At 40.0% G+C, this 24,690-nt stretch overlaps 1 protein-coding gene across 1 annotated transcript in view; it reads left to right on the forward strand.

Moving 5' to 3' along the window:
* Window positions 1-23,275, forward strand: part of LOC135164194 (protein rhomboid) — a 119,950-nt gene extending 96,675 nt beyond the window's left edge. The window contains exons 8-11 of the mRNA XM_064124300.1: window positions 2,723-2,865; window positions 4,814-4,926; window positions 13,632-13,787; window positions 17,851-23,275. Of these exons, the coding sequence (XP_063980370.1) occupies window positions 2,723-2,865; window positions 4,814-4,926; window positions 13,632-13,787; window positions 17,851-18,092 (654 nt within the window). The 3' untranslated portion in view covers window positions 18,093-23,275. The remainder of the gene's footprint in view (window positions 1-2,722; window positions 2,866-4,813; window positions 4,927-13,631; window positions 13,788-17,850) is intronic.
* Window positions 23,276-24,690: the final 1,415 nt, after the last annotated feature.

The raw sequence follows: 24,690 nt of genomic DNA on the forward strand, positions 1-24,690 counted from the left end.
TTCTTTACTTCTCACCCGCATTGCAGAGATGACAACTGGAATGATACCATGAACTTCTGAAGACGACAAATCCCATCCCCTTCTAATTAGATTGTTCATTTCAGTCTCACCAATGCCATATCATCGACATTTCTTCGTCTCAACTCCGTAAATGTCATGTTTTCATTTTTATGAAGAACTTTACAAATCAGGAAACATTGTAGTAATCGCTAAACACTGATCATAAAATTAGTATGTCGCCAGTTATTTCTATGTACGAACGAAAAATTTAGAAGTTTCTCACAGTCTGTTCCCTTGGCACGTTTGCTGGACTGGTGGTGCAGGAGTTAACGCGCGGCATGGGTACCATATAAACTTGCCCGCATACAAATTTACACGAGGATCGCGTTAAAGCGTCTGATGCATGTGCGCCTCTGCCACACACACACCCACATACACAAAATATTTTAACGTAAAACACTCTTTGCATAATACTCCCTCTTTCGCCCTCCAACTCCCTTGAAAACTCATTGGCCAAAACACTGTTTGAGGGGGGGGGGCGGTGGCTGTGGCGGTGGTGGTGGTATACAGGGTTATGGCTGTGGCTGAACCGCAACTTGCCGTTTGGCCCAGTTGTTGTAACCCCCGTAGGTACGGTAGTGTGAGGGTTTGCGATGAAGGCAAATGCTGCTGGTTCATTCCGTAGAGGCTAACTGGAAATCGTCAATCGTCAGAGGGCCAATTCGATTAGTCGAGGTAACGCAGGTGAAAGCCTTGTTAACTTTACCTCCACAATTCGAAATGTCGAGGCAGCGAGTCAGCTGGAGTGAGGGATGAACCGTTGGGATATCATCTATCCTCGAGGCACTTTCCAAATGTACAATCAACTTTGACGAGTAAAATGTAGACAACCGTTGTCTCGAGGGAAAATAGAATAATAAACAGACAGTTGATTAGTAAATATTTCGTGAATGTTTCATCCACAATTCCAGATAACCAATACTGGTAATTCACATTCTATTGGTCTGACTGCATCTAAACACAAACTACTTGGCCGGACTTGAGGGCAACAAACTCCACTGTCAATCATGGCTTCTCCAACTATTAGCATTATTTCAATATTATATTTAGACACGAGGTGAATTGATTGATGGATTTTTCAAGCAACTACCCCTTTGGTAAAAAAATAAAAACAAAGGAGAGTGGATGGAGTCGAGGGTACAGCGATGAAATAGATAACCTGTGACATGGAGGAGTACTCGTCCATTTTCCCAATGGGCAACAAATAGAATTGGCCGTCATTTCGTCGTGCGAGAGGAACTAGAGTTTGTTCTGTCATGAGAGTGACGGAGATAGTTGGTGGGAGGGGGTGGGAGTAGAAATTTACTCAGAGTGTAAAGTTTTCCACGCTCATGCGACTCGGTCGCTCAGTGCTGGACAAAAGGCACATGTTGCATTTCGTGTAGATGGCTTTCACAGGAGCAGCCGAGTCAGAGAATGAGAACAAAGCATTGTCGAGTTGTAGAAAAGATGGGAGGAGAGAGGTGGCTCTCACGGAAGTGGAAGGTGAGGAGAATCAGAGTTAGCTGATTCGATGAAAAACTTTTAATCGGACAAGTTCGACTCTCCATGGTAATGGGACACGTGAACAGTACGAGTGAATTGATAAAAACAAAAAGCAAACGAGTGCCTTTTCAATGAGTCTGTCATTTGTTGTCAGGGGATACATGACCTAGGAATGACTGGTCGAGGGTGAAGAGGATCGACTACTGGACACACAAAGATGAGAGGTCGGCATCAAAGAGATTCAACACAGGAAATTATATGCCCCTGGCATCGTTCCTCCACAGAATGCCGTTGGTATATACACATCACATGTAGGACTACCGAGAGTCTTGTAGTTTAATTAGCAGAGGATATTGCATATATAAGAACCAAGTGGCATTTTGCGGTTCCCCATTGGCTTTTACATGGGGCCATGGCTCGTTCAAAAGCCTCTCAAGAACAACCCTGTCCTACCGTATAACAAACTAAATTACCGTCCAAGGGCTACGAAATTGTCCCGGTATTAAGGAATGAAAGCTACCTCCCTTCTGCAAGTCTCCTATACCAATGGTCTTACCTCAGCCATCTTCATGATTTATTTTCCAACCTCATTCAGCTTTTGCGGGCTACAGGAATCTCATTAGGGAGTGAGTCCTCGGGATTAATTCGTTCATACCGTTGGAGCTGAAGAAAATATTACCTTGGTTAAGAAAAAAAAAAGGTTAGAGTTTAGCCGTGCTATTTCTTTGAAATAAAGATCACGATGGTGTATATGTTGGTAGTAGGTATTTTAATGAAATTAAAGGAGATACTGCATTAATGTATTTATAGCTATGTAATCCCGGTTGTATATGGTGTTTCCTTATCAAGTTAAAGCTCGTCACCACAGAACTAGTGTTTAATGAGATTGACGTACAATACTGCTCCCATAAAGCTCAACTGTCGTTTTACCACAGACCCTTGGTGGCTTCCAAGCACGGCCAATCAATTTAATGAGACAATCGAGCGCTAGTTTTTTAATACTTTTTTATACTCCACAGGGGATGGGATAATCCGTTGAGGATCGACTGGGTTTATGGGGTTACGTGGGGATTAGGGAATTTGCCGCACCACTAAAATTATGAAATAACTACCGCTGATAAAGTTTAATTCAAATAATAATTTATGTTAATGAAAATCTTTATTTTTCTGTTTACAGCTCGGTTTTTTCACATACTACACAGTCTCAATGGGGGAAGTCAATCCATCCGGTCCTGTACCCATTGACAGTGTATTCATTTATCGTCCTGACAAGCGTCTTGAACTCTGGAGGTTCGCATTCTATATGTTTCTCCATGCTGGGTAAGTTTACTGGTTAACTTTTTCTCACCGTTAAAAAACTTTTGGACGATCAAATTATAAGTCCACCGTGCATCCTAACTCCATCCACCACCATTGGTTGCATAACCCGAGAGTCCCTCCTACGACACTCACTAAGTCACTGTGTATGTGAAGAACTCACTGTGCTATCTAATATAGTAAAAAAAAAACCGATGGTTAAAAGTATGGAAAGAACCACACCAAAGTCGTTCGAAAGGAAGTTGTACGAGCGGAAAGAAGAAGACGGTAGGATGAAGGAGGCCTTGGCTTGCGCACGATGCTTTTTAAATTATTCATGGTGGTACAGGAGAGTCTATCCAAGGGCCTTCTCAACATTTCTATCCTTTACCCCCTTCCCTCCCCCATCACCACACATATTTATTCCTCTTTCATTCTCTCTCATGCCTTCGGTGGTGACGTGCGTGTACGTCTCAGCGCGATGAGCATGCCAACCTCCACCAAGAGTTGTCTCACCCTGTGCATCATAAATTGTTCAGCATTATTTCTTGACGTCAACCTGAAAAATTATTTTATGCATTATACATTGGGGAGGATTGAATACTGATGTAATTAGCAGTGACTGCATTATAAACCAAAAATTCAATCAAAATTCAATCTTAACGAGTGAAAAAATTGAAGAAGTACACATTGAGGAACATTTGTGGGGAAATCACGCAAAGTATCTCCATTAATTTCAATAAATTCACGGCTCAGGGTTTAATGGAGAAAGAATGGATGTTTAAGCTTATCGTGTTGTTCGTACAAGAGCTTCCTGCCCTCCTCTCTCTCTCCCTCCTCCACCCCTCGTCGCGCTCTTTCCGATGCTCCTGTTTCGTTATTGGACGCTACTCGATATTCACCGTCATTTGCGTATAAACTACCACAGATAAATTGTTAGAATCTCATAAACGTTTCTCTTGTAGGAATGAACCGTTTATACGGAAGAGTATTGCCTACCAGAATTTCCTCAGTGGGTTAGGGAGTGAAGAGAAGTCGAATAAGATATTAAATGTGCATATACATGAGTAAATGGTAATGAAAACTTTCCCCTTAGCCAGCACCTACCCCCACTTTCATTTTCCCTTTTAGCAACACACTCCATTTGGATGATTGCGTCGTTACTACCGTCGATTAACTCCACTCTCCTCACCCTCCCCAACCTTATCACTTATCAACCTTTCTCATTAAAACCTCGGCAATTTAGCACCTATGTTTGTCAACAATGTTTATCCACATACTTTCAGTCACGAGTTTTAGTGTCACGTGAAAATTTTCCCTGTAACTTTCCATCCTGAACAACCAAGTGTTTTTGTGAACAAGAGGGAAAAAAATGGGGAGGAAGTTCTTATAAAGATGGTGAAGACCACCTGAGCGTCGAAACGATAAGAAAACTTTGAGTAATATTTCTTGAATTCATGTGAATCTCGGAAGGGCCAACTCAGCTGGATAATTGACTCTGGCAACGACAAACTCTGAATGAAGATAATTTAAAATTTTCTTGGTGACGGGAATTACTTGAATGAAGTTGCAAAATTATAAACCGTAAAGCAGTCAAAGTCTTCTTTTTTTCCAATTGTCGCCTACTCCGTGAAGATTTTCCTTTTTTGTTGGCCTCTGGATTCCTTCCAATGGAATAATGGATTTTCAAATTCGTGACAGTCAGAACGGTATTATGAAAGCAACATTGTTGTGACATAACGATTCAGTGACATGCTCCATAATTATTTCACCTTTCCAATTGCACCCTTTAATCTCCAAAAGCCCTCTTCCTCCTCATGAGAACCGGAAATACGTCCTCATCGCTCTCACTTTGTTACCCAGACCTGTCACCAGAATTTACCGCACTAAACTGTGCATTTCAATGCTGCAATGCACCACCATCATGAAAACACTGTTATAATTCAGTAATTTTTTTTTTCTCAACTTTCAGATGGCTCCACCTGCTGTTTAACCTGGGGGTACAGGTGGTCGTGGGACTCCCACTTGAAATGGTTCACGGGAGCTTCAGAATTGGCGCTGTATACATGGCTGGTGTTCTAGCTGGTTCGTAAATATCTTTCTAATTATAAATTCTCCTTCAATAACAATTAATATCATCAGTATTATCACTCGTCCCTCAACATTCCATTATCAAATGCCCTAAAAATCATATTCAATCATTATATTATTGATGATGAGCAAAAACAATGGGAATCATTATGGAGACACAAATAGCAATTGCACTGATTCGAATTATTTTCAGCTTCATTAACCAAATGATATTATTTCTGGTAAATGCCTCGTCACACTCAACGGATACAGTTACCAGCATTGAATATATCATTTCATTCTGTTACTGCATCATCCAGAGAATTCTAATTGTATCCTGTGTAAAATTTTCCTCATTAATCCGACAATCAGTGCTTCCCGAATGACTAAAATCTATTTCAAATTCTACTGTACAACGAGACGAGAATTGGGTGACAGTCGGGGGGGGGGGGCTAGGGAGCTGTTTCGTTACCGTGGCGTGTATATATCACGTTTGCTGAATTATTTACGCCTGATTTAACTGTCCACTAATGCACACCGTTAGTGAGACGCAAGTGGGCGGGAATAGTGTACGCTTGTACACCCAATAGCTATTTGCATAAATCCGATTGGAGGCAAATCCTCGCGTATTAACGTTCATGAAAGTAAAACGTTGCAAATACGAGGGTAACAGAGGGTGCATGGGTAGGTGGTATGAATGGGGTGGGTATAGCTGGTAGAGGGGATGAGAGGGGTTATACCATGAATAATAAACGCTTGGGAGTTGTGTGTGCGCACGGTCGCGTCGAGAGCGGTTGAAAGATTATATTCGCTACGTTGAGCAGTGTATGTATGTACTCGTGTACCCGAAGAGCTACTTCCTGGGGATCTCTATGCAGAATGTATTTTGTAGTATGAAGGTGGGTGGATCCATCGTTCTCCTCCACCTTTCGTAATACCAACAGTTTGAGGCAGACAGTGTGGCTGGCCTCTTTCCTCTACTCATGTATAGTTATATCCTGTCTGTGTAAACCTTAAGGGCGCCAAAGAGACACACCACCGTCGGCTGCTAGTCTCATTCCGCTCGGGACCCGTGTTAACATGAGATGTCGGTGCTGGGGGATTAATTCGTATGCATTGCCGCGTGCCACCGGGATTGAGGGGTTGCGTTTTCCACTGTCGACGGCAAAGTCCACTGTTGAATTGGTGAAAATTTCATGGGGACCACTAGTTTTCTTGAGAATTCATCACTAGTCTTGACGCTGACGTCTGGGGATTACTTTTTATTTTTGTTATCAATTGATGAATCTTGATGAGTCCACGTAGGTAATGAAAAGTGCACAAATTGCTTCGAGAGGAATATATTTGTCGTAGGATGAATTCATCGTTGGTGCCAGAGTTACAGTCAATAATCAGACACACTCGGAATTCAGGATTGAAATTTCCGATTTTCTCTTTTAGCTCTTGCTCACGCATTCTCGGTGCTTTTATATCTGCAAAATTTATCGGGTTACGAAAAAAGGAAATTGAAAGAAAAGCAGCATCGAGTCTAGTTATCTCACTGTGAATGTCCCCGCTGGCAGTGACACGATGGGGTTTGCTCGACCGTGAGCAGATCTCCTACTCCACTTGTCGTCGCTGGGAAGGTTCAAGTGTAGCCAGGCGAAAGACCCAAGTCAACTTGAAACATATATACTGGTCTCTTTCAACCCGTTCACCATCCCCTTTTTGCTATCTAGCTTTTTTTTTAAAGGCATATACCAGTAAAGAGCCACCACAACAACCATCCCCTCACCTCTTCAACTCCATCATACTTGTTTCATCCTCGACCAAAGGGAGAAAGAGAGAGAGATATAAAACAACAGTCTCCCCGGAACCATCGCGTGTGTACGGATGAACGATTCATTCAGGGATTCTTTTCATTTCCGGGGAGAGAGAAAAAAAAAGGGAGAGAATGGAATGAAAGAGCAGAGAATGAGGGCACTTTTGCGATCCGTTTCTCCGTGTCGTCACGGTTAGAATGACGATGGAAATCACGGTTCGATGAGTGCAACGCACTGTGACCACATGTACATATATACATTGTACGAATATATGTATATGTGCCAGACTACGATCACTTCCGTTTGTTCTATTTTTATACAACTCACTTTCTAAGATCTCGGAATTGATACCGGGAAAGCCCGGCATGTGCAATTTCCATTGTTAACATGAAATAGCATGTTATCAGAGTCACGCGCCAACGTCTGAATGACGGCGAAGTGTGAGGAGGAAGTAACTGTAGAAGTTGATGACGCTGAAGAGCGATGAGTAAGATGATTAGTGCATGTGGGTGATGCGCTGAGGTTTTCCGTCCTCGGACAATGAATGTTCATTCATTTATTCTCCTGTCCATCTCCTGAAGTGAGGGGTTTTACGTTGGAAAAATTGGATATTCTGCCGGGAAAGCCCCTTGGGGAATATTGGATTTCAGGTGGGACTAACGAAACTACTTTTCTACGCGTTTTTGAAACGTATACAAGACAACTTTTCAATGCGTATCAATTCTACCGATCCCTTTTACGAAATATGAACGGTTTGGGGAGCTCTTTTATGTAGAAATGTTCTATCGGGATAATACCTATTGATTAATTCTCATTATTGATGAGACCATCAATCGCGTCATTTTAATCGCTGAAAGATAGAAGAGCCACTCCTTGAATTTTAATGCGCCATTTGATTGAAACGTTGAAATGAAGACAAGTACATGCGGAAGTACAACAAAATCTAGTTGACCATATGAAACCAAAATTTTTCATTAGCATTTCCTCAACTTTCCTCAAGTGTATTTCCAACCTGGCGACTGTGGCAAGAATAAACCGTACCAATTCAACTTCTGCCAGACAATCACCAGTGTTATGATGCAATTGAACTCATTCAGTTGAAAAATACTTGTACACTGAAGTCCTCTAGAGGTACTACTGATTTCCAAAAAAAACTGCTACTGTAATATACAATACAGACATTGCTCAGGGACGCGAAATTAATCGTCATACCGGGTATTTCAGTGAAATGAGTCCGGGCTCATTCGAGTTAGCAAAAAAAAAAATAGCCCAGCAATTTTGGAATTCTTGAATGAACACAATTCATGTCACTGTACACTCGATATTACCAAACATCGAGTATCCTCCCCCACCTCCCCCTGGCCTCTCGATGTATGTGAATTCCAATCACCAAAGAGAATAAAATTTCATGCGAATACATTCCACCAATCATTTCGAATGTATACGATCGAGCCGTAAAAATCCGAGATCTCTCGATATCGCCCCTACTCTCCACCTACCCCTTCGCCCCTTTTTTTCCCTCTTCCACCGAAAACGAAGAAATTGAACAGAAATACAGCCACTGTATTGGTATTCAGTGTAACAAATATTACTAGAAAAGTTTGACTGCACTTTTCGATATCCGCTCTGAGAATTGAAGGGTTCTATCTAACAGAGAAAAACATTTCCTGTTTTTATCCTCTTTTCCCTATCCAAAAAAAAAAATCCACATGAGTTTTATTGCATTTCTTTTACGACTCATATAAGAACAGTACCACAAGTTACATTTTCGAGACAAAAGTCAAGGGTGCGGAGAGGGACATGGGGGAGTAGAAAAATAGGGCGAATAAAATGTTGAAGGAAAGCGACGAAAGATCGCTTACTCGACGACACACAAACGATATGTCATACAGTCTTTGCGAATGCAAACGTGTGCACCTTAACATTCTCCATCTCACTTTGCGTCATTTTTTCCCCCCCCACCCTCTCTCTCTCTCTCTCCCTCCTGCCCTCATCTCCTATTCGCTCTGTATGACTCTCCTGGGTGCTGTCTTCTGTGTCTAACTGTATACGCTCGATTCTATACCGTCGCGTGCACCGCGTGCATACCTGCCCATTATAGTGTATACACGTTATCACCGTGCGACTTGAACCGAGTCACGATGTTGCGCTCGTTTCCTACGCCGCCTCTCTCGGTCAACGCCGCTTTTTCCTCCACTCTGCTGTGGCTTTTATTTGTGCTTTCGTACATATACATATATATGTATATATTTTCATGATTTTTATTCATATTTTGTTTTTTTTTTCCTCGCCGACGACGCACGCAAAAAAACGGAAGTCATTCGTTTGATTAAAGAGGGAGATTTGATAATGTAAACAATGACGAGGCAATGGAAAATGTAATTAAAAAATTGGTTTCACGAAAGTGAAGTTTGATTAAAGGGCCATGATGAATGGAGAATATCTGTCGAGAGGCCGACAATCGACGCACTATTTGCAATGGTAAATTGATTGGGGAAATAGTCGTTTAGAAAGTTTAATTACTTCGATAATCACGTGGAATATACTTGTTCAAATCGTGAATGTTTGTATCCATTAAAATGAATATTTTTTTTCCCCTCTATTCATATATGGGTGATGCTACGACCGAGTTTGAAACGAGGGAAGTTGGGGGATTCCTCTGAAAAAAAAATGCAAATAAACCTATAGTTGAAAACTAAGCGCGTGCCAGTCACAAGGGTCTCCTGAGAACGGCTTTTGGCCACTCCCGTTCCACTTGTTACCTCCAGCGTTTATAACCTGCCCTTCATTCCTCTAAAAACTCTCAAAAACCTCCTCATAACGCCACTTCCTATATCCGCTACTCTTTCATCTCTCCTTCCTCATTCCCTCACTTTTTCTCTCCCTTATTCCACTCTTTTTCGGGGCACTCGAGAGTGCCATTCGAGCACGAAGGAAATTCGTTTATAACTGAGAAATTTCAAACGCGAAAATCCCGTAGAATGGAAAGGATTCACTCACCAGTTCGGTGTGCGAGAGAGAGAGAGAGGGAGAAGGCTACCACGCCTTCTCTTTATTCAGACAGATGGAATTCCTCTGGACTTTCGCATCTCAAACGCCTGGATTTGCGATTCACTTCACCATCTTTCGTTTTTTTTTTCACCACTCTTCCTCTTTATTTGCCGTAAGTACATTTCCAATAAAAGTGTAAAAGGCTAAAGGGTGAAAATTCTGTTTTGCAGAGAAAATAAATCCAAGAAATTGACCGTGCAATTCAATTTATCTCTTCTCGATTTGTTTGGTCACACAGGAGCCTCATCATTCTAAATTCATTGAATTCACACCTTTTTTTACTGCCAAAAATTTGTATTTTTTAAAGAAACACATCAATTAAATTTTACCCATCAAGATGGCCCTCATCGGCAAAGTAAAAATTCCCTTGATGTCGGAGAATTCCTCTCCCATAAATTGTAGTAAAATGAGTAATGATAAACAATACCCAAATGACATATTGCGTCCATGTCCCTATTACCGGTAAAGATAAACGAGGAAAGGAACAATGGATAAGTGTGAACTCTCCCCACAGACAGTCTCGCGAGAAAAAAAAAAAAGCAAATAAAGAGTGAAATGTGAACAGCAGGTGTTAAGGTCATTATCCTCAATCGCCCAAGGATCCATATTACAAACCCATAACGTAAAATTACAGATTGTTGTTGAATATGCGACTGAAAACAGTCGTGGAACGTGTTTCGTATATAATTCAAGCCAACGCCAATTAGGAGTACTAATTAACGTTGGCGTTGGACGTTTGGGAGAGTGGTTCGAGTTTACGCGTCGGTGGACAGCGTCGGCCAGTGGTTTTCCGCTTGACACACGTACCTACCAGTGCCATATCCGTGTTGAGAAACAAGAGGTGAATCTCACCTCCACCTCCTCCCCCTCATCCTCCTCCTCCCCCCCGTGGGGGGCCAAGCAATTGGACAATAGTGTGACTACGTGATTCAGTCGAGTTTCATTTGGACCAAATAAGTGATATACATTCGACAAAGTGTTACGGTGCACGCGGACGGATAAAAGGTGGGTTGGGTGGGTGGCGAGAGGAGGAGATAAGGGGAGGGGGGCATAAGGCGGGACACAAAACTCAGGCAAACGTTGAACTGTAATTATCTAATACCTAGGAGTGCCAGGATGGAATGCCAGTGCCTCGCTTGTCCTTGCGTGGGAACACCAGAGGGAGAGGAGTACACGCCGATTGCACGTACCATACATGCACGAGTTGTGGTAACACGAGTTTATAACTATACACGTTATACCTCTCACCTATCACAAACACTTGGAAAATTTACCAGAGTCGATGATATTTGTTTGGTGGATCGATTTTCTCATACTCCATCAAATCTCGACCTTTCAACGCCACTAAATAAACAGTTGAAATGCGGTGAACGAGTTTCATGAACCTGTTTCCATTTATTTTTATATTCATCGGGTTTGCCGATGGAGAGAATTATTCAGATGGTGAATATTGTGGATATATTTTTGACTTTGTGATTTCTTCTCCCCCCTTCGAATGAAGCCATTAGGATCGTGCAAATTTAACATTGACATTCTTTATTTTTTCATTCGTCGAATGCGAATGTGAGTCGTATTTAGGTCTGATCGTAATTAAATTTTAATTCAGTAAAAATATAACCAAATTCACCTCATCTAGGTCTCACACAATTAATGAAATTCTCAATCAAATATCATATGGAATTATAAATTTGAAATTTCCCATTAATCCCAGTGTAGAGCCATCAATTTCCCCGTAAAATATACGACTATACACGACTGAATGAGATGCCAGTCCAAGTGTCATGAATACCACGGATTTCTAGCCACCGGAGTTGGCAATCTGGGTCATGCGTTAATGGACGCTATACGCAACGACCCACGGTGATTGCATCGCCCAGAAGGGACGCGGAAGACAGGGGAAACTGCAATGGTGGGGCAGACGAGTTTGAGTCACACAATATTCCGATTGTACGATAGTCAGGGCTCTCTCCCTTCTTCACCCTCATCGTGTCCCCTCCATTGTCCTCCCCTTGTAATTCAATCGATGTCGAGATCAATCGGGCTCACTCCAAGAGGTACCTTCCAGGACTAGCTATCGGGACTGCACACAATTTCCATCCTCTTTCCTTGGATGACTTCAGTTAAATTGTACTTGACGCTATTTCCTCCGATCGGGCGATTTTCCAGGCACGCGTGAACACGTAATGTCGTTTCCCGAGTATCCCTACCCCCCCTCAGGTTTATCCCGGTTGCTCAGAGATAACAATATGCCTCGAAATGGCTGCCTTACCCTTTTATTCCCTCTTCCTCTCTCGTTTTTTTTTTTATAATTGTATATATGTCTACAGGTATACTCTCGTTCGGGCGGTGATGCGAAGATCCTTACCTCATTGTTTATTCCCACCACGCATACCAATAACAGAGAGCCGGTAGTAATGAACGAGGCGCAGAAGAACAAGAGCCTTTTGAAATAACCGAAACCTCATTTATGTTTCCTGGGGTGAATTTCCGGTTGGCAATTCCCAATTTATCGAGTATCTTTATGGATGAGAGTATGGTATATATTTCGTGAATTTCTTTTTTCCCTTTGTTTCTTTGTTATTTCTCGCAGGGGGCTTTCGTTATTGGATTATAATGCCGGTTACAATTGGGGGTTTAGGAGGTGAGGTTCAATATCGGTATTTTATGGTTGGTTGTAGTGTGAAAAAAATTTTTTCTGAATTTTCCGTTGGAAATTCTGGACATTTTATTGCGTTTCGCATTTTTGGGAAAAATCAAACGCAACTCGGGCAATTTCAGATTTCACTGAAAACGCAATAAATATTCAGAGTAAATTGGACGTTCGGAGTAAATTGAAAATAATGATTACAATGTTTTTACTATCCTAAAAATTGAGTTTAAAAAATCTGTGTAGAAAAAAATTGCAAAATAAAAAATGTTTGTGCTTGTAACAATTTTGTTAGCTGTACAGTGGCAATGGGAAGAGGTGGGCGCCATGTGCCACATCCGCGTGAGAAAGACAAATTGAAAGAGTCAGGGGAGGCGTGGGGTGGCGGCGGTTTGAATGGGACAGAAGAGACGTAGTCATTAATAAGCGATGCTCCAGTAGACCGAGGCACCTCTACACCGTTAGTCCACCTTATTGCGTACTACATCTACCTGTGGCTAGGTGGGCAAGCCCAAGCGGTATTTGCCCGATGTGTAGGGTTGAGCTATGGTTTTTGGAGGAATAGGTGAGGGGAGAGGTGCACGATGTGGTTACCAACGCACCTCTATTTACTCCATCTCTCTCTTACTTGTTCCTTTTAGTGCGATAATTATTCTACCACCTCTCAGTTGGGGTGGCTTAATGCGTGCCAGACTTGGCCTCTCCTTCGTCATGTGTTTTGTTGGGTGAATGTGAGAGGCTGATGTAAAGGGAGCTGCTTACAGACGAGGCAGCCTCTCTGAAGTTACCGCGAAAACACTCGGGGGTGGCGCTGATTTATTCAAGTGACTGTGAAATATTTAGGGATTTTCTTTTTCAAATTATTTAAAAATTGCGGGAGAGTTCTTCATGCTTCCTGACGGATGACGGCTCGGAGTAATGTAATTGCACTTTTCTTGACGTGGTTTTTTTTTCCATTTCTTTAAAAAGAGTGGTGTAAATCCTGTCAAACGAATCTTGGGTTCCATAATTTTTGCTGATGATTTCTCTCTGCATAAATGAAATGTAAATTATTTGACCGCCCGAAAATTCAGGAAACACTGTTAATGTTGCTTGAATTCCAGAGAAAGTTCAATTTGCCGATTTTTAAATAAACATCTAAATGAGGAAAAATGTTTTTCGATGTTTGAATTAAAAAGTTTAACCGGAGTTAATAAAATTGCTGTTTATATTTGTTCCAGGATCACTCGGTACTTCAGTCTTTGATACAGATGTTTACCTAGTCGGGGCAAGTGGAGGAGTTTACGCACTCCTGGCTGCCCACCTTGCTAATGTACTACTGAACTACAACAACATGGAGTTTGGAATTGTTCGGCTCATTGGCATCTTCATTATCGGTAGGTAATCGATGCTACTTGTCGAAAATACCTCTCCCCTTTTCTCCCCATCCCTTTACGGCAATTTTCAATGGTGGAGGGTTAAAAGTTTGAGATCACTCGAGGTATGCAGCTTTTGGCTGTCGAAATTCCGGACCACATAGTGGGTAAACATTATCTCCCAACTTCACCAACAGGAATAGACTATTTTGGAACATCGAAAGTTTCTCGAGGATATACAGAATTTTGAATAGTTGCGCAACCTCAGGTAAAATCGACCAAAGGGTCATTCCTCGGAAACTTAATTATTACATAATGTCCTATGTTATTCACTGTTTGCGCAATATCCGAACGTATTCAATTGGAATATCCGGTAAATTCTCCGCAGTGAAAATTTTACTGTGTATTCGATTAATTGCAATACAATGGCACGAAATTGATACGATCATGTAACTCTTGAGAACTAGATTCAGGAGCGGAGAAATTTATTGTAATGAATTAGAGCGAGGAATTCGATTATTTTGTATTCGGTTTGGGATTTTCTCGATGAATTTCACTTAATCATCAGCAATTATCTTCCACGCCAACATAATAATGGATGAAACGTAGCGAGACGGATATTCTCGATATTGATTATATAGTTTGGGCAGTTCCATTCACTAATTAACAAATACTCTCAACTTCTAGCTCCCCATGGGAGGGATGTTTTTTCATACCGTCAGATTTTAATTTTCCCTTCCGCCTGCTTTCTGCCATTTTCGAACGATTGAAAATGGGCAAATGTGATTGTTAACATAAGTAAGTGATTTATCATTTTAATGAAAATTATCCAAAAGATTATACAACGCTACATTAACTGATTATTTTTACTAATGGGGTGGTATGTATATTCGTGTCTTACCCGATCAGACGCAAACTAATTCTCAATTCTAGAAGATTAAACTTCGCGAGGATCAGATTTAGGATTTATTCGAAAGCTTATCAGTAAGCCGGAGACTTTATTTAGTAAAAAGTCTGCTAACAAAGTTGTTAAGCAACTCATAGTTATGAAAGTTAACAATCCAACAATTTTGTTATCGGACTTTTTATTAAATAACGTCTCCGGGTGTGCTTATTACCAATCGAATTGGTAGAGATAAAGAAAAAGGGAGAAAATAAAGCGCAGAGACGTCATGTCTTCGGTCACATGGCTTATTTCCAATCAATGAGCTTTATCCATTTTGTTCGAATGATAGTGAAAAGGCCACCAATAAAATCATTCTTTATTAGGGACAATTCATTTAAATTGTGACTTTATTTCGCGTTGAAATATTTCAAATATCCTAATGGGATATAAAAATTCATTGTAATCGTTAAAACTCGTTATTGACCTCTACATTTATTCCGCTTCTGGCAAAGCTCTCGATAAATTCTACGCTATGAATAACGATTATTTTTTATCCTCGATAAGAACAAATGAAAAATAACTTTTTTTTTTCAGATTTAAAGAGGTTTATTCATTCCTTCTCTCGTCCCGTCGTCTATTAAAAAATTTATCATTCGAGATTTCATAACAGTTAATAAGAAAAAGAAGTAAATACTTTGATGAAGTAACAGAACAGTGACATACAACTGGAGATACGATTTTTCACGTGCCGTATAATTATAGAACTCGTAATTGGAAAAATCCAAATTACATCAATTCTGAATTATACTTTAACAATTTATAAGTTAAACATTTATTAGAGTAGGGAAAAAATCTAAATTCCCTTACAGTATTCAAAAATATTTTTCAACCGCATTAAAACAGACAGAAAAAGAAATTTCGATTTTCCCTCATTCACAGAAGTTCATTCATCCCCCTCCCCAGTCTCTCCCTTCTATTCTAAATAGAATATGAATGACATTTACCCGTGGAATTTTTTAATTAAAAGATAGGGAGAACAGTGGCAATTTGCTATGTAGCCCATTCTCCCCAAGGGAGTTGAAAGTATTGGTGGGAGTGAGAAAGTGGGGAGACTGGCGCCTGTTAAAATCGACAGAGCAGTTTGCCGTGTCGGCGATGCTCGAGCATTTTAGATTTTTGTGATGATAGAAACGAACACACCGAGCGAGAGAGACTAAGAGGAGGTTTTAAAAAAAACCTGAAAAATGCAACCGCGGGAATGAGAGAGATCGAGAGACATTCGGAGGTCATTCGGACCGGATATACGGCGGTCCTGGGGTATAAATCGCTCGCAGAACGCGTCACCGAGCGCGATGTCCGGCTTGTAATGGAAAAAGATAGGATCTCCGGTTGGATGGAGCAAACGACGAACCAGTGAAAAGGGGAAAGATAGTTTTCTCCCCTTTTATAGAATTTTAGAGAACGTTTGCCCCTCACCCGGTGCATTCCTGCATCTTCTCATTTTCTCCCATCCACCCCTGTACACACCCCATAGATAACATTTTTTTTTAAACCTATCAACTTGCGTACATATTCGACCTCGTTCGTGGTGAATCCTCGAGGTGGCACTTCAAGTCTCCCCAGGTGCCTTCTCTTTACGAGGTGACGCGAAATACGTCATCTAGGGAAAATTTATAGATAGTGGTATTGAGGAAAATTCAAAGGGATTATGAAACAGGGCGAATGGAGAAGGAAGGCGATAGTGATAGAACTGTAAGACAGAAAATAAATGAGAAAAAATGGGGGGGGGGGAGGGGCAGTGCGAGGGGAGGGATGGGGGCATTCATCGAGTTTTCACGATATGAACTCACGAGGCCAGCCACCCAGGCTTATCATACCTGTCTGGTGTAATTGAGTGGCGTTAGTCCCGGAGTGTTATTGCGTGAGAGAAGGGGAGAGACGAGGTTTAATCCTCTGGCGGGTAGCGGAGAGAGTGGGTAATACTTGCAGAGGTGGATAGAGCTTTCCTCTCGCTTATCTTCGATTTCCCTCCCCCTGGCATTTGTCTCACCCCGTAAAGCCTCGCGCTGTGTGGTGAGCCGCGTCCGCCCCAGGGGCCACAGACTCAGCGATTATCGAGGCCTCCATTCCAACTCTCCCCCCCCCCCCCCCTCTTCACTCTCTTACCCTTAATTCGCGAGGGGTTTATATTATCAGGTATATATCGGGAAATCGGTGCGATTTGTTCCATCGTTGTGCAAGTCTACTCGTTTCATTATCATGAAATTACTCTCCCTCTGGTTTTCCAGGGAAAATTATGTGGTTAGCGCAAGCTCTACTGATTGTGGATATAATTATAGGGGAGCTATTCATTTTCATTTCAGCATTTGGGAAAAGAAGGGGAGGCAGACGTGACTGGATTATTTGAAATACTAATAACGATTAATTTTGGTCGCTCTTGAGGAAATATATTTGTTATGCTATCGACATCTACATTGATGGAAGGATTAATTAACGAGGTGATTCGTCAGGGGATTTTTCAATACATTGTGAAATGAAATGAATTCTGAATAACTAATGGGTAAAAAATCAATTGTTAGTTGTTGGTCTGCTTCCCTTGATTAAAATATTGAAAGTAATTCAGGGCCTCCAAATTGTGTTCTAAATGTTTAATGTCCAATTATATCCGTCGACTTTGTGATTCCGAAAGACCGAAAAACTAAAATATTTAACCCAATGTCGTGCCTCTTCAAGGATACACGCAGCACTTGAAGACATTTACTTGCATTATTGTACTTCGTAATTTATGCTTGTCATTAATTTATTCAGTCCCGTCCAATTTATTCATTCGAAGCATAAATTACGGTTAACGTATGTAATTAATTAAAATTGGGTAATTCATCTTCATTCGAACATCAGCAGAGGAAATGAGAAAGATTAATGTAACTGGGTTATTTCCAACGAATACCCATTTTTTCAACAACGATTATTTTTACAGATTTGGGAATCAGCCTTCCAGCGAATTTGAATAACAAATGATTTAACAAATTTAGCCTGAATGAGGTGTAATTGTTCAATTAGCGATCCAACAAAATTTAAAATTCCGTACGAAAATTGCTGTAAGAGTATCGTGATAATGACTTAATATCTCGTGAACAATTCTCACAACTAATTCACGCATAATGAAAATAACATTGGCCCTAAACTTTTGTGTTTCAGCGAGCGCTGACGTTGGTTTTGCAATCTACGACAGGTATGCGGCTGAACAGATGGGCCCACCTGTCTCCTACGTGGCACACCTGACGGGTGCACTGGCCGGTCTGACAATTGGCCTCCTCGTGCTTAAAAATTTTGAGCAACGCCTGCCTGAGCAACTACTCTGGTGGGTTGCACTTGGTGTTTACGCAGCTTGCACAATATTCGCTGTTATGTACAATCTCATGCATCCGGATTATCCATGACGTGAGGTTAGCTTCGCGTATGGCGTACCAAGGCATACGTAACGCGAAGCTACATGGAAAATGTCAAATAATTGGTCTTCTCCAGCGGTGTCCAGTGGACACATTGATGTGGAGATTTAAAGCCAAATAATTAGTCTCTCGAGTTATGGAGAGGCTGGGGATCATGACGATTGGTGATGATAACGATGATGGAGTGGCTAGAGAATTCTAAAATATTTGAGAACAAGTACCAAAGAGACATCCAAGGACGAGAGCCAAGTGATGAAGGTAAATTGAGGGGGCGGCGGAAGGAGCAACAAAGATGTAACAAAATGTATGTAAGAGCGGTCGAGTGTTCTCACGGAGAAATGACAATTGGTCGCTTGGTTGAGTCTGCGCGGGCTGGTCCGGCAGCACTACCAAGTCTCACTCGTTTACAAGTGACACACAATGTACCCGGGAGGAAATAAAAAAAAAATGGCGAAGAAAAGGAAGAACTCGATGTGAATGGGAAGGAGGTCCAGGGGGGAAGGCGAGTGGCAAGTGAATAAATCTTTCGGAATAGTTGCGAGAATAAACTGAAAACACACTCGGGTACCGCGGGCCGACAAATTGGAATATACGAGTAAATCGAGAAAACGAATTCAATTTCTTTTCCATTTCTGCTGGGGGAAAATTCATTGAATTCATCTTCAACTCGTAGGTATATTCTCAAACCCCCAGGACCATTCACTCATTTTCGTACATGAAAAATAACGGCGGTTTCGCGAAAGGGTGCATTGTTGTGTATGCGTATGTGTTTAAGTGTGTATGTGTGTACGTGTCCATTTTTTTTCTGTCATTGGAAGATGCCCACACGACCCTCGATACTAAAAGACTGAATTTTCTCACGAAATTGATTTAATTAATGGTATATGTGCGCAACTCTTTGTTCAACAGTCAATCTCAATGAACGTTCTGTGTTATAAAACCAACGGTCGGTGAAAAAAAAAACAACAATGTTCCTTTTATGTTTTTCTCTTTGCTTTGATTTTTTTTATTTGTTCTCCCTTGAGAGGAGGGAAATATATAGGTAAAAATCGGTTGTCCCCTTCCACGAAAGGAGAGATCAATATTCATACGATTAATTTTTACGAATACAACAGTGCACACCATGTAAATAAGAAATGTATAGTTATAATTGAAGAGAAGATTTTTCTCTGTGTGTGTGTGTGACTGGGGAAAGTGATTGGGATGAGTGAAAACGATATTATTTAGAGTGAGAAAAGGTGAACCCAAATGATGACGAATCGGGGGACCGTGTGTTATGTATTCCTTTATCGTTGCGTAACTTCCCATGGGAATCATCGTCGCGTGGCGACGATAGTCTTATTCTTTTTTTTTTTCATTGTTTTTCTCTGTGACCGTGTGCTAGAGTCGAGATTACCGACGACATTTGTAACGGCATTATTAACGGACACTGACGTACACAATGCTACAATATACATCACTGTCCTTGAGGGAATAATATTCCCTCTATTATTATTTGATTTGTTATTTTTTCCATTGATTTTCGTTATGCGCTGGCAGTTGCGGTAAACAAACCCCCAACAATTCAAAAACAAAAACCATATTTCCTCCGCAGGTTTCATACAGACTTCCCTTTGGCTATCATTTTTCTCCAACTTTTGTTCGTTTCACTAGTAGTGTACACAGGGAGAGAGAAAAGCTGAACAAATTTGAAACGTTCAATGTTTTTTTTTTGCATTATTGTGCTGTTCAATTTATGTCCCTCAGTAAGTTGTGGAGTCTCGTTGGTTTACGATATTTATTTAAAGTACTCCTAATAATTTTTCGTCATCAAGTACTGAATTTATTCGTTGCATAGTGGACTTACATTATAAACTAAACATTCCGAAACAATATAAAACTAAACCCAGTCATGAAAAGAGTTATAGTGTAATATAATATAATATGATTTACAATTAGCCTGAAATTCCGAAGCCTGGTGGCTGTAACTGGCACAGAAAGAGCGAACAAAAAATGCGAGAGAGGATGGTTAGTAATGACTAATACGAGTGAGAAATAAATTACATTCGCGAGTGGATCCCAATGGGAAAGGGAGTGATATCTACACGAAGGGAAATATTGAGTAAAAATTACATATCCTTCAGCTAGAATACCGTATCGAAATTTTTTTAATATCGCCCAATTTTTCCTTATAATGGAAATGGCGTAGATTTTGCCCAAATATTGCCAAAAACCCATTTTCAGTGTCATCAGTGAATGAACTGAATTCCGTAATTTTTACTAATAATTTCTCGCCGTGTCTGTGTTTTCATTCACGTATTTGCTCTCACAGGATCAATCAGTGAATGAACACGCGAATAAGAGGGCACGATTGGGGGGAGGATAAAAAAATAGAGGGTGAAGGCAGGTTAAAGGAGAATTGCTAAGGTGGTTAGACTGAAGTTGGGATGTGGCAGGGAGGTTTAGCGGCTTAACTTGCTAAGTAAAACGGAAGTGAGTAAATGAGAGTGATGAACGATGCTAGTCAATTAGTACCGACGACGAAGGGTGAGTGAGTGAGGGAGGAGATGTGCTCCTCATCGCTTCTTCTTCAACGAAACTTAAGGTATCGCCGACGTAATCTACTTGGAACTTTTCGATGAAAATGAGGAGCTAGAGTGGTTTGTATGATGAGATGCGGTATGTGTATATACACACCGGAGGGTTAAGCAAAAATAAAGTAAAAGAGGTTTTTGTAGAAACTCGTGGTGAGGCGGGTGAGAGAGAGGAGGGAAGGGAATTGGTAGAAAGCGGAAGAGAACAGCGGTGAACAAGTTCCGACTGTGTGAGCGCTCCCGAGTAATTACGCGTGAATAATTAAATCTCAACCGCGCTTAAACGAAACAAGAGTTGAAGTACTGGGACAACGCTTCAAGTATCCTAGTTAGAGATCTCCCCTACGTAACAACGAAAACCAAATTTTCAAGATGAGGGAGAGGTGTATCAACTGCCGAGTTGGTTTATTTTGTAAATCACAATTTGTTCTGATCCAGTGGAATAAAAATTACAAATGGAATTTTGCATGAGAATTTTTTAATACTCGATATGGGAGTTGAATTGAAATTGTTAGATACATATTTTGTTGTTTTATGATATTGTACTAAAAGCCGTGCATATAAAAAAATGTCAGGGCAAAATGAAAAAAATACGTGTCTAATATTTTTCATCAAACTTTTTTATTGTATCGGGGTTTTCAAATTAAAAAATCATGCAGCAACCCAATTTGATTTGTGAGGTTTCCTCTCGTTTTTCTATAACTTTTCATTGGAAATGAACGAACAATGTATTGATTGACAACAGTATTTTTATTCTCATCGGTACGATATGTCAAAGAGGAATGTGCGAGTCATACCTTGAGTGCTATTGAATATTATTTTGTATTATCATTATGTAAGATGAGCGTCACAAATTTCCCTCACCGTAAATAAGTTTAAAATGGGTAATTTTTCTATACTAATTGTGACTATTGTGTTATTATTTGTTACTATTATGAATTATTATTGTACAATGAACAGACAGAAACTGTTTGTAAGTGTACTGGAAGAGTATGTTTTGTATATTTGCGTGTGAAATGAAAAACCAACTACCACGGGATAATATTTATTTTTCATTAGGTTATTTATTAAATATTGTCACGTACAGAGTCAACGGACAGTTAACGCTTGTTTGTGACTGAAAATCCTCTATTTCAGAGTCCTCCCCCCCCCACTGCCCCATTTTTTTCCTCCTCCTGATAATATCACCAGTTGTTATTATCCGCGTGTAAAATAGATCATCTCATTGGAATGATAATAAAAAAGAACGAAAAACGAATGATAAAACGAATTCCCATGTAAGACTCACCTGATGTTCATGTATATAAGAATATGTATATTGTATAATGGGTGGTTCGTGATAAAAATCGTCAATGTTAAAAGTACAACTGTATGTCGCATGAGGAAATATGGAGGGGATCGATATAGTTTTACGCGCACGAAGACACAGGAGTTAAAGCCAAACGAAAGGGGTAGCGTGCGAGTGCGAAATATTGACGATAAATTGGCCAACGCCCCCTCCCAACCCTTCACCATTCTTCCCTCCCGTGTCATCCGGAGTTTTTCAGCGAAAAAAAAAGAAATGAAACAATTTTTTTTCCCCTCTTTTTTATAGTTCCGGGACAGTCGGTCAATTGTCTGTGTACGAGCGAATAATTTCTACCGATCGAGTTTTTACGTTTTTTGTGGAAAAAATTTATCGTCCATCATTTCCTGTTACTTTTTTAATATTTTTTTTTTTCGTCGATTTTACTTCCTTTGTTTTTTGAAAAACATACTTTTTTTCAATTCTCTTTTTCGCACTCGCACTGCACTTCCAGCGGTATGAAAGGCTGATTGTGTGTGTAGGGTTGGAACTGTACGCTTCTCCATTACTCCAAAGGTGTATTCGAGTAGGCTCAAATCCACAAGGGGACTATTCGCATCCACTGACAACGAGAGTAAAATAAAAGAATGCATTGCGAACACATGCGAACCCTGATTAAAAGGAAATTTAAAGCTGCAATGAATTCTTTAAATTTACTCCCGTTATCAGCAGAATTTTTCACGTTATTTTTGCGTCATAAATTCTCATTTTTAAGTACTCTTGCTCTTTTTTCTTTTCAAGACTGTGAATATTACAGATTTTATTGCGATTTTTTATGGCAAAATAATTCCATGTGTAATTGTATATAAAGTGTTGTACGTGTACAGTTGCGCATCCGTATGGAAAAGAATATTACGATAATAATTTATATTATATACGGTCAGTCAGATATGAGATAATCCACAAGCCAAAGAAGTGGAGCTAGTAAAATCTATCAATGATGAATGAAAAAAATATGTTACGATAATATAAATGCAAAGAGAACAGAACAAGAAATCCTCGCTAGTTGTAACTCGAGTGGTTGTAAATGCGTCGTTGATTTAAGAATTATCGTAAGCCAATTTCATCATTAAATTGAGAGTATTTCAGTAAGAGATTAAAAAAAGCAATCAATACATGAATTATTTATTATTTAATTAATAAAAAAAATGAAAATTTGTTTTGTAAAGGATCATGTTTCCTTCGAAGAATGTGAAATGAAGATATTCAGTGTATAAAAAACACTTTAAAAAATAAAAGAAAACTATGAATTTGAACATCTGTCTCGTAAATTAATTCAATCCTCTCTAATACGAAATAAGTTGTTTCTAGATCAAAGGGGCATAGTAAAAAGTAAATCAAAGTATTTTGGATGCGCTTCATTAATTACTGGAATTACTCATTTGTTCACGATGATGAATAAAAAATCACAATCAAACTTTAACATGCCCCACCATGACCTCCCGGGCTATTTCTAAAGGTGAAATCTAACTAGAGACAGAGATAAGAGAAGTGCAATTTCTCCTCCGTGAAAAATCGCCACCCTCTGGCTATATTCCCCTGTTTCCCCTCTTTGCGGCTTGCTCTCGAGCTTTTCCTCCTGCCCTCACTCACAATGAGACTGCTTCATCTTACACTTCACCTTCTTTTTGAGCAATACACTTGACATTAAAGCTTTCTTTTTCATCTCATTTTTTCTCCACCCCAAGTAGAGCCTGTTTCTCAGTGCTTCACAGTGAAGAATATCTGTTAGTCAAATCACAACGGGGATTAATTCTGTTTCCATGGTCCATAAGGAATACATCCTCTACCAATTATCCTGTCATACCACTGGGTAACTTTATCTTGGAAAATATTTAAGCATGACTCAGCCAAGAAGAAGACAAATTAAATCCTGTGGAATGCCACTGCGAGTTAATACAAATGAGTTAACATTTGTATGAGAATAAAATTGGGGCGAGTGGAAAAAAGCGAGAGTTTTTAATCAGAAGATTTAGGTGTAATTTGATCGCACTTTGATTTATGTCAATTGGGTGGTAGAAGCTCACTAGAAATTGAGGGAATTAATAATACGCAGGACAGACGAAATCAGACAATTAAGGGAATGAATAACTGAACACTTCAATTAGTGTCTTTATGTAACTAATTTAAATCTATTTCCAGTTGCAGGGCGATATTGGTGACAGCACTGAATTCGGCCAACGTTATTAAATAATGATGATCCCAAAATGGAGATTAACTAGTTCCAATACTTGCTCGAATTTTCCTATGAAATCGGGTAAGTTATGACTTCATTGGCGTCAAGTTGCGGTAATTTTATTGCCAATTATCTATCGGAATGCAGAACTTGCTAACGGTATATCCAAGAAACAGCCTCATGTTTATCAAAAAACCCGCTCAGGAAATATTCTGTACCGATGTACCAAATGGTGGTAACTCATAGAATATTTCGTCGGTAACTAAGACAAGTTATCCTTTGAGCTTTTGATGTTCTTATCTTCTGCTGGTAGTTCACTGCCACAGTCGTCTAAGTTACAAGGAAGAATCGTCGGTAGATGGCACTCATTATATACTTTGGACGATTTTTAAAATTTTTTTTAAGTTTTTAACGATAGTATAATGAAAATAATTTGTCAGTATTTAAGTACACGATAAACAAACAAAATGAAAGGGAATAAAAAAAACGAAATAA

The sequence above is a fragment of the Diachasmimorpha longicaudata genome, chromosome 7 (assembly GCF_034640455.1).
Source record: "Diachasmimorpha longicaudata isolate KC_UGA_2023 chromosome 7, iyDiaLong2, whole genome shotgun sequence".
Taxonomy (NCBI): Eukaryota; Metazoa; Arthropoda; class Insecta; order Hymenoptera; family Braconidae; genus Diachasmimorpha; species Diachasmimorpha longicaudata.